The sequence below is a fragment of the Rhinichthys klamathensis genome, unplaced genomic scaffold (assembly GCF_029890125.1).
Source record: "Rhinichthys klamathensis goyatoka isolate OS25496 unplaced genomic scaffold, OSU_Roscu_1.1 h1tg000060l_1, whole genome shotgun sequence".
Taxonomy (NCBI): domain Eukaryota; kingdom Metazoa; phylum Chordata; class Actinopteri; order Cypriniformes; family Leuciscidae; genus Rhinichthys; species Rhinichthys klamathensis.
The window spans coordinates 2,660,709-2,679,697 of NW_026606605.1; the positions used below are offsets into that span (position 1 = coordinate 2,660,709).

At 38.4% G+C, this 18,989-nt stretch overlaps 1 protein-coding gene across 2 annotated transcripts in view; it reads right to left on the bottom strand.

Annotated features, from left to right (window-relative positions):
* LOC130084317 (cytoplasmic dynein 1 intermediate chain 1) overlaps positions 1-18,989 on the bottom strand; it is a 70,502-nt gene that overhangs the window by 24,198 nt on the left and 27,315 nt on the right. For both annotated transcript variants that reach the window (XM_056249668.1, XM_056249667.1), the window contains 4 exons: positions 15,723-15,815; positions 10,379-10,541; positions 9,189-9,288; positions 8,882-9,007 (listed from right to left, as the gene is read on the bottom strand). In XM_056249668.1, coding sequence (XP_056105643.1) covers positions 8,882-9,007; positions 9,189-9,288; positions 10,379-10,541; positions 15,723-15,815 — 482 coding nt within the window. The remainder of the gene's footprint in view (positions 1-8,881; positions 9,008-9,188; positions 9,289-10,378; positions 10,542-15,722; positions 15,816-18,989) is intronic.

An 18,989-nucleotide genomic window follows, 5' to 3' on the forward strand; every position in this document is an offset into this window, starting at 1 on the left:
ATGAGAAAATATTTAAAAAATATATCAAACAGTAAGGTAAATATAAATTATATATAAAAGAGATTAAGGCAAAAAATGGAGGCACATGGTGACAAAATCATGTGTGAAAATCACAAACTTTCAAACTTACATTCTGTAGGTCCAAAGTGTATCTTTTTTGAAAGGGTCAAAGAGGTCAAAACCCCAAAGAGTTTGGAATTTGAGCACTGGATGACAATGCCTTGCTATGGGGTAACACTGTAGTCGTCGCTTCACTCCATACAGTTCAACGCACTGGACAATGCTGACATGATGTGAACGGGCCTTTAATGATGAATAACATGTCATAGGGCAATCTCAGTTTATAAAACATCAGATGTATTCTTCCCTCATTACTGAAACCACATAAATCCACAGAGACCTTTTGCTCCATAACGAAGCGCAGAGAAATATGACAAGTATTTGAACTCTCTTTAAAGTCATAATCTAAACATGGCAGAGGCGCAAGACACTGAGAGGAAACTGGATGAAAAGGCTGTATATTCACACCATATGGAGAGCGCAAGTTAAGATCTGTCTATCTTCAACGCATGGATTCTGAAACCACCACCTCAGTTTTACTGAAAGCCCACAAACACTATTCGAGCACTGTGCTCCACATGTAAGCTTTTGCTACTGGAATAGCTCACTTTGTCCTATACAACTGTTGGCTGTGATCTTTTCCGTAGAAGAATTACAATGCGATAAATCCATTTCAGGTTTTAGTTTGTTCAAGGGAAGCTGGGATACATCTTTGTCTACATTACACTGAATAAAAAAAAATATTGTGGCAGAATTATTGGGTCTCATTCATGAAACACGAGCAGAACGAATTTGTGTGTAAATCGTGTGTAAAGTGGTTCTGGCGGAATCATTCAAATGTTCGTATTTTTCCAAATGTTAGTTGGTACGAAAGAAATCTACACCTGCTCCCAAATAGTGAGTTTAACACTCGAACGTTTTGCTCATTAATAACTAAGGCTGCATTTAAATTCACCTTAATCGGGTACATATTTACACAGCATTTTGAAAAAATATTATATATAGTAATTACATACGGTTTTTCTTTTTACTTTTGATTAACAGATGAAACTGCCAAGCTTGCTTTTTTTAGGACCTGATACGCCACCTATGCTTGAAAATAAAATGTGGTGTTTTGAATGAACTTCTGATAATAAAACTTCGATTTCTGCATCTGAGAAATTTTTCTTTTTCATTCGCTTTTGAGAAGACATGTTGAAATCCTTCGTTTGGTGTCACAATATGATGCCCATATATAGTTGTCAGTCGGATATATGGGCGGGATTTATGGTAATTGAGAATGAGCGTGCACGTGCATCCCATTTACGACTGATTGGAATTCATTAACACACACACACATTTCACTATCACATCTGATGTTTACAAAGTATTTGTGAATCAGGAGAAGAGTTTTCGGGAAGGTCTCTTTACGCGAAAATCACTCGCATATTTACTCGTATATTTACGGATGTTTCATGAATGAGACCCATTAAGTGAAAAGAAAATGGATTATCATTAAATGTGGCAAAGTTACTTTGTACTCAAGTTAATTCAAAGTATACAATAGCACCATGACCAATGGTAGCGTCAATACAGTCAAACTTGGCACAGTCAATATTAGGAAGTTTCCTGTTTGTTGTCCACACCAATTTCACTATTTCGTCAATGCAGTCATTTCACCGACTGATTTAATTGAGAATATTTTACATTACAAGCTTAGCTTGACGTCTAACAACCCTAAAGCTCTGATGAAAGTCATATGGAAAAGTCAAATGAAAGTGAAAAGACAATCCCACAACACCTTCCCGGTTTCACTGGGACTAAGTGCTTCGGACAAAATAATATCAATGGGAATGGTTCAGTATGGGATAATCCACAAGACTAACCCTGGCATGAGGAACACTCCCTCTTTTGTTGCCCCCTTTTTTTGAGGGCCGAAAGGGAAAAGAGGAGGAAAAAAAAGTCGGAGCCATTTGTCAGGGAGCAGATGACTGTGTAACAGACAGTACATTCACTGCCGCCTCCTCCTGAAGCACCACAATCATGTGGTTCTCAGCAAAGCTTATCAGCTCCAGATGCACTCCTCTGTCTTCCACCAGCATCCTTCACTCTCTACCTCTTTTTTTTCCCCAAACGGCACCCCACGGATTTTGTCACTCTGCGGTTACTGGCACAGGCCTTGTAATACCATATCTCCGTTTCAGAGAACAATGGAGGAGAAGCCAGTGAATGCGAGTAGTTTGATCTCTCTCGTTTACCTTCGGACAAGAGGAAAGAACGGCCGTGTCCCAGTCAATATGAATGAACAGTATTCTTAGCATAGTCAAAAATGGATGAAATGCAATTCTATACTTTATACTTTCATTTGATTTGGTAGTGCACTTATAAAAGTGAATTTGATCCCCCTCAAAATACATAAATCTAACAATTTAGTCAACATGCTTGCTCCAAAAACTTACATCAGTCCACTTTAGACACTTTAGAAAGGGATATTTCACCAAGAAATTAATGTTTTTGTCATTACTTACCCTCAAGTTGTTCCAAACCTGTACGAGTTTCTTTCTTTTGTTGAACAGAAAAGAAGATATTTTGAAGAATGTTGGTAACCAGACAGTTGACGTTAGCCATTGCCTTCCATAGTATTTTTATTTCCTACGTCAACTTTTTGGTTACCAACATTCTTCAAAATATCTTCTTTTCTGTTCAACATACAGGTTTGGAACAACATGAGGGTGAATATATGACAGAATTTACTATCCCATTAATTCCTAAATAAATCCTATAGACCTTCACTTTTGGCCTACAGTTAGTGCTACTATCATTTCAAAATGGTCTAGTCAGTGGATTGCTTAAATGAAGAATTCTAATTAAAGCACTGATAAAAGCACCAAAAAAAAAAAAAGAAGATGAAAAAAATTCCAAATAAACTAGTCAACCACCATGACCCATCCCCCTATCTACATTAATGCTTATTTGTGGATGCAAGAGCCGGCAGTAAAACCATAGCGGACTGGAGGTCTCTGCTCTTCCTGTCTCAAAAGCTGTGAGTGGTTTTGAAGCCTTTCTACACTCAGCTTTATGAGCACATGCAACTCCATCCAGCATTATGCAGAGCGGGCATCTCTCCAAGCCTGCGAACACATCTTCCTCTGTGCCAGCGAGCCTCAGGCATCCAGCAGGGGTTCACACAGAGTCATCCTGGGTAAAATATATAAATGATATCAATAAAACACAGGCGATGCAGATGAGGGCTGACAGTATCGGTGAGCAGTTTTTCGGGGTGTGCCCTTGATGTGGCGAGAGGCAGCCCACTTTAGAAGGTCATGTGATGTTACTGGCGAGCAGGGCCTGCTGTGATGATGGGCCCGAAAGAACAGCGGAGAGCAGGGAGCCAAGATCACGCCACACAGAGCCCAAAACAAACCAAAACCACCTCGGAAATATTACACAACTGTCTGAACAGGAGTGGCCTTTTGTAACCATCCAAAGCCAAAGAAACTGTGAAATGAAGAAGGAGAGGATAAAGACAAACAGAAGCTGTGTTTCAAAACCTGGTGTGCTGTCTTCGTACGCAGCATTTTTAAAGCGTTTTCCAGACGTCAAGTTACACTACCATTCAAAAGTTTGGGGTCAGGATGATTTAAAAAAAAGAAGAAATTAATACTTTTTTATTTAGCAAGGACGCATTAAATTGATCAAAAGTGACAGTAAAGACGTTTACAATATTACTAATTATACTATATTAAATATTTGAACTTTTGATTTATCAAAGAATTCTGAAAAAAAATTGGCTCCACAAAAATATTAAGCAGCACAACTGTTTTCAACATTGATAATAATGATAAATGTTTCTTGAGCAGCAAATCAGCATATTAGAATAATTTCTGAAGGATCATGTGACACTGAAGACTTGATTAATAAAAAATTACAGGACAAAAAAATAAATTAAAACAAATATTTGAATAAAAAACAGTTATTTTAATTTGTAATAATATTTCCAAAAATATTGATCAAATAATTGGAGTTTTGGTGAGAAACTTCTTTCAAAAACATTGAAAAATCGTACTTTTTAAACGGTAATATATATGTAACTCAACTATGGAACCTACTAATATACCCCATTAAATCCATATTCAAAGACTGCATTGTATGTGTCCATTGTGGAGATGGCAATCCCAGAATGCACTGATGAACACGGTGAAAAAATAAATCCAAAATGGTAGAGAAAGCAGGAGAGATGCTATTCTAAAAATAAAAATCTACAGTATTTTAACAAATATCTGCATGTACTGTCTTTTTTAGCTCATTAACGAATCACTTTGTTTGCTGGAGCCAAACTCCATTGAAATCAAGGCAACACTTTATTTTTATGGTCCACTTGAGACATTCTACTAACTATAAACAACTTTGTAATTATATGTCAACTAACTCTAGAGTATTAGTAGACTGTCTGCTTAATATCTGCTAACACTTTATTTTTTTCTCCCTAAGTAACTTTGCAAGTTCGTGTCACTGTCAACTTATTCTAACCCGAACCCTAACACCTAACCCTAGCCTAACAGTCAACTAATACTCTGAGATTTAGTTGGCATGTACTGTAGTTGCAATGTTACTTATAGTTAGTAAAATAGAACATCGAAATAAAGTGCCTCCCATGTATGTGATGTGTGGAGATACCGCCAATGTAGTATGTTCACTTATGTGAATCTGTGATGATTAGGATGCTGCCTAAGTAGGCAACGAGGCAGCTCACTGGGTTTTTGAACAGAGCTAGAGTGTGAGAAGAAGTATAAGGAGAGAGAGAGAAGTGGCAAAAAGAGGTAAAGTTGGAACAGCAAAAAGAGAAACTAAGGGAAAAGTGGGAGCCGGCGGTGCCGGAGGGGGGGTTTCTGAAGTATCCAGCACATGAAAGTTGCGGCTGTGGGTAAATCTGGAAAAACGACTGCAAAACTGCTGAACTCCGCCGTACGGCCTGCCAAGAGTGAGGGAAGCCGCAAAGGGAGAATAGGAGGGGAGAAGAAGAGAGGAGAGGAGCGTGTGGGGGATGAGTATATGGCTCTTGCATGCGTGTACCTCAGAGGGAATAAGATCAGTGTGGTTTGGAAAGGTTAAGCATCAGAACATGCTCGCACATTAAGAGCCATCAGATTCCCGGTCTAGTGAGAGGGGAGCACCACCGTTTAGAACAGAGCCCAGAGCGAAAAACAATATCTCGGCAAATTGGCCCAACATCTTTCATCCTCAGCCAACGGCAAAATGTTTGGAGATCCTGTGCTTCTCTCTCCATTTCTCTCCTCATGATGAAAAAGCGATGCTTGAACCTCAGGACAAACTGAAGGAAAGCTGTGAAATGCCATTGTGTGTTATTCATCTTGTATTTATATATACTTTCTGTACGTCCCATCTTTCCTGTAGGCACTAAGCTGTAGACTACAGAAGGACAGAGTGAGGAAGGTCGAAGTGAGTCTTGATTTATGTGACACCACAATCAAATAAACAAGAGCACTTTTTACAAATACCATACATTTTAGTGTCCCGTATACTTTTTTTATTTGCTAAAAAAGGGAATATATATATATATATATACACACTCACCTAAAGGATTATTAGGAACACCATACTAATACTGTGTTTGACCCCCTTTCGCCTTCAGAACTGCCTTAATTCTACGTGGCATTGATTCAACAAGGTGCTAAAAGGATTCTTTAGAAATGTTGGCCCATATTGATAGGATAGCATCTTGCAGTTGATGGAGATTTGTGGGATGCACATCCAGGGCACGAAGCTCCCGTTCCACCACATCCCAAAGATGCTCTATTGGGTTGAGATCTGGTGACTGTGGGGGCCATTTTAGTACAGTGAACTCATTGTCATGTTCAAGAAACCAATTTGAAATGATTCGAGCTTTGTGACATGGTGCATTATCCTGCTGGAAGTAGCCATCAGAGGATGGGTACATGGTGGCCATAAAGGGATGGACATGGTCAGAAACAATGCTCGGGTAGGCCGTGGCATTTAAACGATGCCCAATTGGCACTAAGGGGCCTAAAGTGTGCCAAGAAAACATCCCCCACACCATTACACCACCACCACCAGCCTGCACAGTGGTAACAAGGCATGATGGATCCATGTTCTCATTCTGTTTACGCCAAATTCTGACTCTGCCATCTGAATGTCTCAACAGAAATCGAGACTCATCAGACCAGGCAACATTTTTCCAGTCTTCAACTGTCCAATTTTGGTGAGCTCTTGCAAATTGTAGCCTCTTTTTCCTATTTGTAGTGGAGATGAGTGGTACCCGGTGGGGTCTTCTGCTGTTGTAGCCCATCCGCCTCAAGGTTGTGCGTGTTGTGGCTTCACAAATGCTTTGCTGCATACCTCGGTTGTAACGAGTGGTTATTTCAGTCAAAGTTGCTCTTCTATCAGCTTGATTCAGTCGGCCCATTCTCCTCTGACCTCTAGCATCAACAAGGCATTTTCGCCCACAGGACTGCCGCATACTGGATGTTTTTCCCTTTTCACACCATTCTTTGTAAACCCTAGAAATGGTTGTGCGTGAAAATCCCAGTAACTGAGCAGATTGTGAAATACTCAGACTAGCCCGTCTGGCACCAACAACAATGCCACGCTCAAAATTGCTTAAATCACCTTTCTTTCCCATTCTGACATTCAGTTTGGAGTTCAGGAGATTGTCTTGACCAGGACCACACCCCTAAATGCATTGAAGCAACTGCCATGTGATTGGTTGATTAGATAATTGCATTAATGAGAAATTGAACAGGTGTTCCTAATAATCCTTTAGGTGAGTGTATATATTAAAGTTTCAGGGGTGATTTTTTTTTTAAAGGTGCCAAACTAAAAAATTATATCTAGAAAACTTCTCTTATGATTCCCGTCATACAGACCTCATATCTCTCAGAATGGCAACAGGAATTTAACAAAGCATTTATAAACTAGTGGCCAAAAACCTTCCAGTCTGTAAGACACTGATGCCCTCAGCATTGTCAGTGTTGGGTATAATTAATTACTAATTAATCTAATTACTGTAACCTTGAAAAAGTAAGGGATAACTCTTAAACTGTCTGTAATTTGATTACAGTTATTTCTGATGTAATTGCATTAAATACTGTCCAGACATTTATTACAGAAACGTCTCTCTATAGATAAATTCTATATAAAAACAATAATGGATTCAAATGTTTTTAATGTAACCTTCTCCCTTTACACACTTTGGTCAGTTCAAGAATAATGTATGCAATTTTATATTGTTTATTTAAAAGAATCAAAAGTGCATTTTCGTGTCTGTCCTTGTATTGTTCAACTGGTCGAGGTTGATATGGGGTTTAGAAAGTAATTAGTCAAGTAATGCAATACTTTTTAGAGAGAGTAATTAGTACAGTAATCTATTTACACTGTTGAAGATGTAATTAGTAGCTAGTAATAAATGACTTTTTTAGAGTAACTTTCAATTATAAAGTCAATGAGAAAACATTCCTATTTTATATATAAATGTGAAAAGTCTGCTGTTTATGAACATGTGTTAATATGGCATGTCTGAGTATGCTTGGGTTGTAAGTGTGAGTAAACGAGCGTGTGTGTGTATGTGTGTGTGAGAGGTGCTGGGCATTGGAAAAGCAGTCCATGTGGGTGGGCAAACATATGCGGCTGTTAGGATTAGGAAGTGGTAAGCCACATCTTTTTATTACAGAAATGTCTCTCTAATATCTCTCCCTCGCACCAGGCTGTCGCCTCCCAGACTTGCTTACTTGGTCGTCTCCCTGAAAAGCCTCCCAACCCAGAGTCTTTTATAATTAGCGTCAAAACCGACACCAGATATGTTTTACACACAAACCTCAGGATTTTTTTGGCCTGACCCAAGCGGACACACACCGTAATAAGGTGCTCTGTTCCGCTGCGGTACTCCAAGGCCAGCCAGCGTGCACCTTTAATTAAATATCACCTTACCCTCATTTAAATCCATGTCGTCATCTGAAGTGGTACGCTCCATTAGACCTCCCTTTTATTGAAGCGACCACTTCCTTTATCATGGCTTTCCAATTAGGTCGTTTTGGTATACGTTTATTGTGAAGTGCTTAGAATACAACGTGTATTTACTAGTGAGCTGCTTACAGCACAGTATGCACTACCTGCTGCCTACAATATTTTTGAAATAGTATGCGATATATAGCACGCACTATGTAATGATAAACATAACGATTCATATATTTTTAACTCAGTGAATAATTAAATGTAAAATAAATCATTATTTTCCATTTTAATCTAAATTTGTGTAAAAAATGTCTTAACTTTGTGCAACACAAGTAAAAAAAAATGATTAAAAGGTGCTATTAATATCTCTGTTCACTTGATATACTACGTGAATCAAGTCAAAGTGCATATATTGCACATTCTGAAAATGCAAGAGGTCATTCCAAGGGGTCTAGTTGTGTGTCCCAATTTGCGTATGACATCTTTAAGTATAAAAAGTGCGAGTGTTGTGTTTTGTGTGGTCTGTAAATTCTGTCATTTACTCACCCTCATGTTTCCAAACCTTTATGATTTTTGTCTGAGGAATATTAACAAGATATTTTTAGAAATGAGCTTTTTTAAAGTCAAAGTCAATGTTCACCAAAACTGTTTGGCTATCAACATTCTTCCGAATATCTTCTTTTGAGAGAAGCGAGAAAGTCATACCGATTTGGAACGACTTGACGGCGAGTAAATGATCACAGAATTTTCATTTTTGGGTGAACTATCCTTTTAACGCACTCCTTTAATATTCTGTGTGACGTGATTTTCGGAGGGTAAGAGTATAAAGTCGTGCTGTGTTAAGGGTTTTCACCTGGCAGTGGTAGATGTACTCTGGTGTGGTCTTCTTGAATTTCATATTCCACACCAAAGCCACACCGTCTGGCTCATGAGGAGCGTCTTCATTGTTGTTGTAGGAGGCCACCAAGAGCTCAGGGTACTGGAAATATGGAAAGATGAAGAGAAGATAGTGAGGGCAGGAGAAAGATGTGAGAGAGAGAGAACAGAGAAGAGGATGAGAGTGATAAAGCTGACTGAGAGACAGAGCGAGGGAAGATTCCCCCTTTTAAATGAACAGGTGTTGACATCGAGGGAGAGGTCAGAGAGGGAGGTCAGTCTACCTGAGGGGACCAGTCCAGACAGGTGATGACCCGATGCTTTGACCAGTGCTCATCATAGAACAGACGATTGAGAGAGAGACTGGAGCCGCCCTGCAGATCTCTGAGAGGGGGAGAAACTGATAACATGAGCTTACACACTTATCCATATACGATATTAATTAAACCATATCGTAACATATATACATATATAAATATTAGTTAAAGCAAAAACGACATACGATTTTTTATGTTTTTGAAAGAAGTCTCTTATGCTCACTAAGGCTGCATTTATTTGAACAAAAATACAGTAAAAACAGTTATATTTTGAAATATTATTACAATTATATATATTTATATTTTTTATTTGCTTTAACTACTAATATATACACTTTACCATATATAAATGTATATATGTGTGTGTATATTATGGTGTGTCAAAGTACTATAAAATTATAAAAATATATTATTGTATTATCTATTTATATAAAAAAGTACATAAATGTAAAATAAGATCATAAAAATAACAGTGTGTTTGTATTACCCATACAGAAGAGCAAAATGAAAGCTTGTTAATAGATGACATACTTACGCAAGAATTTCTTTGAAGAACAATGTACGCACACACACACACACACACACTCACTCACACTTTAGCTCATGGAGGACATACTAGAGTCTTCTGTTTTCATATTAGCCTAATTATAAATACTACTGACTAGCACAAACCCTACCAAATTTAGTTATTTTTATCTCACTTAGTTCAGCAAAAAAAAAAAAAAAAGGTTGAAAATACAAATGTGATCATTTCAACAGGCTTTTATGACAGAACATAAAACACTGGAGCAACCTACACATCCATCGCATAACAAATATTTATTAAGTAAACATTAAATTAGCAAAATATACAAATCTGACTGCATCCAGATGATTTAAGCAGTTTATGGTTTTGGAATGGTTTTGATTCCATTTCGTGAAGATTCATTTGGATGACATGTTTTCTCACATAAATTACATTTCACAACAATCAAGTTTGTTTTAATATAGCCATAAATAATTTATAATTTATGATTGTTGTTGAATCAAATGTTTAATATAACAATAAAATAAATATAATTAATATAATATAAAATAAATTTTTATAAAAAAATAAACATAAATAATAGATAAAATACCCAGAAATCATGTTTTTGTGTCACTCAGCACATTCTCACCCCTCTTTATCCTCCAAGTCTCGTCCGCTGTAGTCGAAGAAGACGTTGGAGTCCTCAGCTAAAGCTCTCTCCATCACACGAATACTGCGGTCAAAGAAGATGAGGAACTCCTCCGAGTGCAGAACCTGCTGTTTCTCTTCCTCCGTCAGCTCCCGCGGGTGGCCTGATACACACGCCAGACAAAACACAACAAAACTGAGACGTAAACACAGCTGCAGAGTAAATAAACACAGAACAGGCCATATGTTTTAATACACAAACACACAAAAGCACATGTCACGACCGCAGCGATGGCCTACGTGTTTACACCTACTACTTACATACAATAACACTAACAAACGGATCTAACCACAGACAAAATCATGGCCGTACAGCAGAACGATGAGCAGTAACTGTACAAACTGAACCTAAACAAACTCGCCCGCATTCTTCTTCCTGACTCCCAACAAGCTTTCAAGGTAGTTAAGCCAATTAGAAGGGAGATATGGGCGTAAAAAACAACAAACAAACAACTAAATGAATAAGCAAATACATTAGCGAACACACACGGCTCTTAGTACATCTTTCCATAATGACAACACGCCCAGTTTTTCTCCTCCTTTTTTGATGTTATTGCGTTTCTCTATTTTCTCCCAGACTATTAGGGGCCCGTTCCTTTGATCCAAGGCCACTTGATTTGCGTGCCTTTTTTGATGACTCATAAGGAAGACAAAAGCGTGATCAAAGTCAGCGTGGAGTCAAAGCCCTCGTGTGCTTTCACAGTCTGCCTCTGTCCAGCCTCCCTCTAGTTATTTACCCTGTACACTTGCACAAAGAATGCACTCTCCACTCGCTTTGAAGTCCACTTGCTGGGGTCTAGTGACATTAAAGTTCGATCAGGCCTGACCCAGAATGCCGCGGCCCGATAAGCCCAGCCCCCAGACAGTGAGAATGCCATCTGATACGGCTGCGGGGTCACACGCGAGTGGCCACTCAACGCTCTGCTGATCCTGTTTGGTGACTTTGGGAATTTGACGTGTGGGAGGCCCAAACAACGACTAGTAAAATCAGCACAGGTAGGAACAAAAGTGATTTGTACAGTAGTGGAACAGTTTCAATCATAGTTTTAAAGAGGACCTGTTACAAAAAAAAGAGTTTTAATTAGGGATGCAACGATATGAAAATTTTGCCCGATACCGATAACCGATAATTCTTTATATTTGAAAGCCGATAACCGATACATTGGCCGATAAAACTAAATCCATATTTTTATATCATTTTTGAGAGCCTGATTACAAAAACAAAAGTCTCACCATTAAAAGACATGTCCCAAGCACACAATTTTAATGTTCTCATTATAATTTTATGTAACATATATGACAGACTTAACTGTATTTTCCTTTTTGAAGTGATTTCAGTCATATTTCAAGCAATTCAAAAGCATAATGGCGAACAGTGCGCATCTGAACTGTCTCAGCTTAAGGAAATGCACCATTATTTATCGGCTTTAATATATCGGCCAACTTTTCTTATTGGGCCGATAACAATAACATCAAAAATGTACATATATCGGCCGATACCGATATGGTGGCCGATATATCGTGCATACCTAGTTTTAATGCTTGAATGTTCAAAAGAAAACATTATTTTTCACATATTTGACATTTTTGCAGCTCCTCTCTTCCCAGTCTGTCAGTAACACATTGGGTGCGTTTCCCGAAAGCATCGTTAGCCAACAACGGTCGCAAGTTCCGTCATTATCAGCAGTTCAACGAGTCAGTGTTTCCCGAAACCATCGTTCCAACGAACATTCGCAGACAGCATCGCAAAGTAGTGTGTTTGGAACGACAGCTCTCGACCTGTGGTTAGAAGCAGAGTTTCTTGTTTGCATGACATGTGGACTTAAAGGTGCTCTATGTAACTTTTCTACTAAAATGAATCCTTTTTTTATTGCCTGTGTGTGAAGGGGTTGTAATCACACATTAAAATGATCCACTTGTCGAGTTTTGCTATTACCTCTGAAGGCCAGTATTCCTATTTCTATGTGAAGTCTCCGGGTCGGATTTACCGCGAAATCCAACGGATGTGACGTGCATGCGCGCTCCCGAGCCTCTCTCCTTATATACAGTCTATTGTAGACGGTCAGGGAGTTACGTCCGGTTAAAGGCGCACGTTTTTCGGCTTATATCTCAGTCAATCTTTGATCAATATTCCCAAGACTCTAATCGTTCGTAGTGCTGGACGGGGCCTTTCGAACGAGCCCACCCCCGAGGTCCAACTCGCCCGGCTCCCCGAGTTATAGCCGTTCGAAATCGGGGGTCCCAGCGAACGGCGATCCGGTAGGGGGCATCCCCGAGGGGTTGAAGGGTTCCCCTGGGACCTCCTCCCCCGAATTTGAGCTCTCTGGGTCTTTGCGTTCCAGAGATACGAGCGATTTTCTTCTGAGATCGTGACGTCACCGGCGTCCGCAATTTTGCAGCGCGCCCGATGGTTTTCTGCTAATATCTCCGCGAAAACACCACCAAAAACTATGGACCTTATATGGTTCTTTTCAGCTCGACTAGATGGTCCCAACGAGCTCGGTGCTCGCCGAATCCGTCAAGTATTCGCCGAGATATTTGCGTAATAGACGGTATTGTCTATGAGTTCGAGCACGAGCGCTCTTGTAAAATTTGGTTGCAATCTGAAACATCACCACTAGAGGCCGCTAAAAGTTACGTAGAGCACCTTTAATAAATCCTTATCTTGAGCAAAATAAGCAAGCTGACATTCAATACAATCTATATCTTTTATTTAGAATACATACAAATGTCATTTACGTCTTTTAGTTTGTCAAGATATTTAAAGCACCGTTTTTGAAGAGTGCGCATGTGCGAACGTGCTCTGCAATGTAAGAACGAGCCTATGATTGAATAAAGCAAAATGACTGAGAAAAAATTTAAATAGTCCATGCCATGTTCGTAATTTATAGCAAAACATCTAGCATTAATTCGATCTCAAACAGATTCATTAAAATAAGTGATTACTCCACCACCTGCGTGACATCATTAACCAATGTGGTTGAACGACCAATTTGCGACAATACGGTTTCGGGAAACAGTCGTGACTAGCTAGGTGATTTCTTCAACGATGCATCGTACTATGGCAGTGAACCAGCGAGTTACGTCGTTGTACGGGAAATGCACCAGTTCAGAAACAGTGACACTGATATAGAGAATAACTCTTTTTTAAGGACTTTGTGCTTTGCAACTTTGCAGAACTTTTTCATGCTCAAACAGCAACATTACACACTAAAGAAGTTGACAATGTAAAAAAGCATGATATGTCTTCTTTAAATGACCTTATTGTGAATCTTTTGTCGCTGTAAATAAGTTAAATCATATATACTGTAATTGTAAGATACACATTACTTCACTGGCGGAAGGTTTTACATAGAATGGCTTGCATTACAGTGCAAGCTGTAAATCACATGGCAAATTATTAGAGGTGCTACGTCATGTTAATAAACCCCTCAATGTCATGTCACTCCACCCATGGCTCATTAACCGCTAACAGGATGCATTTCCCTTTGAAACATCAAACGAAGGCCACAATAAAATTCCAGCTATGCCAACACAGAAGGAATTGCCCTTGTGGAACAGCCACACTGAATGTCATTTTAGTCAGTCTGGGTAATTTATCTACAAATCTGTTATGGTTTCTATTGGCACTTATGGAACATGTGTGCAGAACATGCGTCTCAACGCCAGGATTTACTGTAAAGAGACGTCTCTCTCGTGGAGTCTGAACTGAGCAGATGTTGTTCCGTGTAACATCCGACATACAGAAGTCAAACGTGCTAAATTTGTGCCAGGTGGAGGCTGGTGGTGTAGGGAACACATTTTTATATCAGAGCAACTTCCCACACACCTTTACTGTCTAAATAAGGGCACACTACTTCTATTTTTTTGTTTGTTTTGTTTTACATACATTTTTTTTAAATACAACAGGCTAACCTTAACACTTTAAGAATATGTTCTGGATTTAATTTAGTATTGTTTTTATTATAATATAATATAATATAATATAATATAATATAATATAATATAATATAATATAATATAATATAATATAATATAATATAATATAATTAGGGCTGTCAAACGATTAATCACGATTAATCGCATCCAAAATAAAAGTTTGTGTTTACATAATATATGTGTGTGTACTGTGTATAATTATTTTTAATACATAAATACCCACACATGCATGTGTATTTAAGAAATATTTGCATGTATATACTGTATATAGACTGAATGTAGCCTATATATAATGTATATTTTATATAAATATAAACATTTTATATATAAATAACATATTTTTCTTAAATATATACATCTGTGCATTTATATACAAAATAATTATACACAGTACACACACATATATATTATGTAAACACAAACTTTTATTTTGGATGCGATTAATCGTGATTAATCGTTTGACAGCCCTAAATATAATATAATATAATATAATATAATATAATATAATATAATATAATATAATATAATATAATATAATATAATATAATATAATATAATAATATAATTTGGGTAACACTTTTATAAGGTTTCATTAGTTAACATTAGTTAACGAACTAAGAATAAACAAAACTTCTACAGCATTTATTAATGTTACTTCATGTTAATTTCATTTACTCAATCATTACTAAAATCAAAAGTTGTATTTGTTAACATTAGTTAATGCACTGTGAACTAACATGAACATGAACATTTTTATTTAATTAACATTAACAAAGAATAACAAAGACTGTAACAAATGTACTGCTCATTGTTAGTTCATGTTAGTTAATACATTAACCAATGTTAACAAATGAGAGTGTTAAGTGTTACCAATATTTGTAATAGCTTTATTAATATGAATAAAACATTTAGTTTAAAGGTAAATATACTTACTAATTTTAACCCTAGGTCTAAAAGAAAACGTTTTACAAACTTTAAAAAAAAAAAAAACTTAATTAAATATGATTCATGTAATCTCCGGTACAGTTCGCTGCTTATATGAATGCAATCATACTAAATAGGGGAAGTGAATCGCTATTGATGACGCATGATTTTGTGTTCTCACTCACTTTCCTAACAAGCGTGACTGACGCACTACAAGCAGAGAGAATCTGCTCACCTTCAGCAGAAATGAAAATGAAATGAAAACGCACCGCAGTTTGGACCCAAATAATATAACGTGAACTCAGTCCAGGTGGGGCAGAGTAAGAGGGATCAATCAAACTCGAGTTTGGACCAGGCATTCGAATCTGGAGTGTGAAAGCACCGTTAGCTAACCAAGCAAATGCACTCAGACCCACTCTTACCTTCTTTTGTTTCCTTGCTTTCTTCCTCTTCCTGCAGGTCAGTTTCTGCACCAGCTTTCGGTTCTGTGACCTCTTCATCCTCCTCTTCATCTTCTGAAAAGACACACACAAAAGGTCATGTTCAGTTTCTGTTCTATGAGACCTGCCAAAACTCCACTGCCTCCCTGTGTGACCCACCCTGAGACCCATAATAATAGCTTACAGATCTTCTGATATACTGACTCGATAGACTTCCACTCATTTTACTCACAATCAGACTCTTTACTAATCAGATGCGCTCAACTCAACGGCTTGTTTTGGATCAACACGGCCTGTTGTTTTTTCGGTTCGGTGGGGATTTGCACAGCTGCTTTTTCACAACCGTGAGCTCCAGAGAAACAACACAGTCAGTTAAAAAGACACTTCCCTCAGGTCCCTAAGAACATGTGTGCTACACGTGTGCGTTGAGTTTATGAATCCAGAGGTCCTCTCATGGAAAGGCACAGATACCCCACAGGAAGGGGAGCTGGTGAGTGGCGTGGCCTCTTTCTGCACTCGATCAACCCGCCAAAACCCCCCGAACGCCTGCCCCGGGGCCCCCCAGGCCCTGGAGTCTCACCCCTTAATTAACCTAGTCACCCCAGTGCTACCCGCTCTCAGCCACCTGCTACGCCGTCCGTACCCCTCCTCGGCCCTGAAGTGCTGGCCATGTGTTCCTAACCTTGCCCCATGCCTACAGATGGCGAGAAGGATGACGCTTAACACCCTCAGAGGCACCTGTAGATGGGGCACACACACAGTCACGCTAGCATACACACAGAGCTCTGTGGGATTGTTTTCTTGTTGAACCCCAGTGGCAGAGGTTAATTATCCGAGGTCAGGCTGACAGTGGGTGCCCAGTCCGCAGAAGGAAGTGATCCCATCATGCCAGACGTGTTGCTGCTGACTCTCAACACCAGTGTATTTGTGTTCACACCAGTTAGGGAGGAGGCAAGGGCCTGGAGGCGCGCTCAACAATGATTTAAGCATTGCAAGAATGCAGTTGCTAACATTGTTGTGAATTATGCTGTAGTATGACAGATTTGCCGCCTTATTGGTGTTTAATCTCAAACAATAATGTTTTTTTCGTATATTTATTTTTACCCAAGGGGGTTCTGGAAGAAAAACAAACAAACAAAAAAATGTTTAGTGAAAGCTAGCAATAATGCACACTACCATTTAAAGGAAAATTGTTAAAAAAGCAGCACAACTGGTTTTAACACTGATAATATTAGGAAATGTCTCTTGAGCATCAAATCAGCATATTAGAATTTCTGAAGGATCATGTGACATCGAAGACTGGAGCTGAAAATTCAGCTTTGATCACAGGATTAAATTATATTTTAAAATATATTCAAATAGAAAACAGCTACTTTAAATTGCAACAATATTTCAAAATATTACTATTCTTACTGTATTTCTAAATAGACTTTAATTACATTTTTATAAAATTAGCTAATATTAAGTAGGCATGCTGTAGCGTTAGGACATGAAATACAGTTCTTTTTAATAAGAAAATATAATTTAAAAAAAACTTTATTTAATTGATCCTCCAATAAAGTTTCTAATGAAAATACCTTATACTGTACGTGACTCTGCAACATTATTACAGTATTATTGGACAATTTCTGTAAAATTTTCTGTAAAAACTATCCAAACACAAAGATTGTCTATAGGCTTACATAAGAAAAAGCATCAGCTTGCAATGGCAAACGACAAGAGTTGCTAATTGGTCAGTAACGTTCCAAACCTTTATGACTTTCTTTCATGTGGAACATGAAAGAAGATACATTGAAAAATGTTGGTAATCAAACAGTTTTGTTTCCCATCGACTTCCATTGTATTTTTTTGTCCGTACACTGTAAAAAAAAATATTTTTCAAAGTTGTAAATAAAACAGATTATTGCAGTGTTTTACAAGAAAATTCATCAGTATTTCTATTTCAAACTTTCATGTTTAATTCAATGTTTCAATTGCTGTTTCTTTGAAATTAGTGGTTCCAATTTCCAAGGATCAGCAGGCCAAACCGTAAGTCGTAGAGACTTAAAACTTTGAGGAGTGGTTCGACCGTCACACGAAATGCTCTGGTATTTTGGATTTTTCGAAAAACCTACTTTTGCGAACTAGTCCTAGTTTCTTTTGCCCAATCGGAACCAAACCATTGCAGAAAGATTCTGTAGAGTCTAATTGTCTAAAATTTTGATTCACGTCTGCGGCGGGACGTCAAAACGTTAAAAGTAAAGAGCCTTTTTACGCATGTGCTTAAAGGCCTTGAACCCCGTTAATTGCTGCTTGCAGCTATAACTTTTCTAAAGTAAATCCTACACCAATTTTTGTTTTTCAGTCAATAGGAACCAAAACTGTTTGGTCACCAAAATATCTTCTTTTATATTCTGCATACAGGTTTTGAACGACATAAGTGTGAGAAAGTTATGACAGCATTTTTGGGTGGACTATCCCTTTAAAGAGAAATCACTTCAAGAACAAACAAATGTTTACATCTGTTCTTCATTTGCGTCCAATTAAATATTGCATCTACCTTGACTAGGTGCACACTAAACGTTCATTCCCTCTTAATACATAAGGTTTTGCTTTGAATGCAATGTGCATAGAATATAAAATGTATGTTGAATGCTTTGTGTTAATACAGTATGTATTGTGATTTAAATCCATAGCATATGAGTATAAGCACTGAGACAATTGATTCCCCAGAGGTTGAATGTGGATCACTGATGTGAGCCGAGTCTGGCCAGGAGCAAGTGTGGTTTAGCTGCTGAATACGACTGAGCTTCTGAGCCAGAGACCAGCGGGGAAGAGAGGAGTCCTTAGACCCAGACAGGCAGCCAGCCAGCCCAGGCCGACCACAACAACATGGCCTACTCTGGCCTTCTTTCTCTTTCTCAGAGCCCTGCCATTCATTTTCAGTTTGTTCCTTCCCTCTGGGGCCTGACAGAAAATAGCACAGGCAGAGAACGGGACACCTCTTGCATACCAGAAGACCCACATGCTAGACAGACTATGTTAGAAGGTTTTGGATCAGGATGTCCAAGTGTGGAGCGGGACGTGACCTGATATAACCAGGACTAGAGGAAAGTCATTCACACGAAGCCACCAAAAGTGTTGACCACACAGACGGAGGACAAAGCAACAACAGTCCTGATTCATGGTTGTGGTCCAAAGGTTTGCAAACAACGTTCAAGAGGCTCGCAATATATCAGCAGATCCCTGTGGCTCGTGACACCCCATATC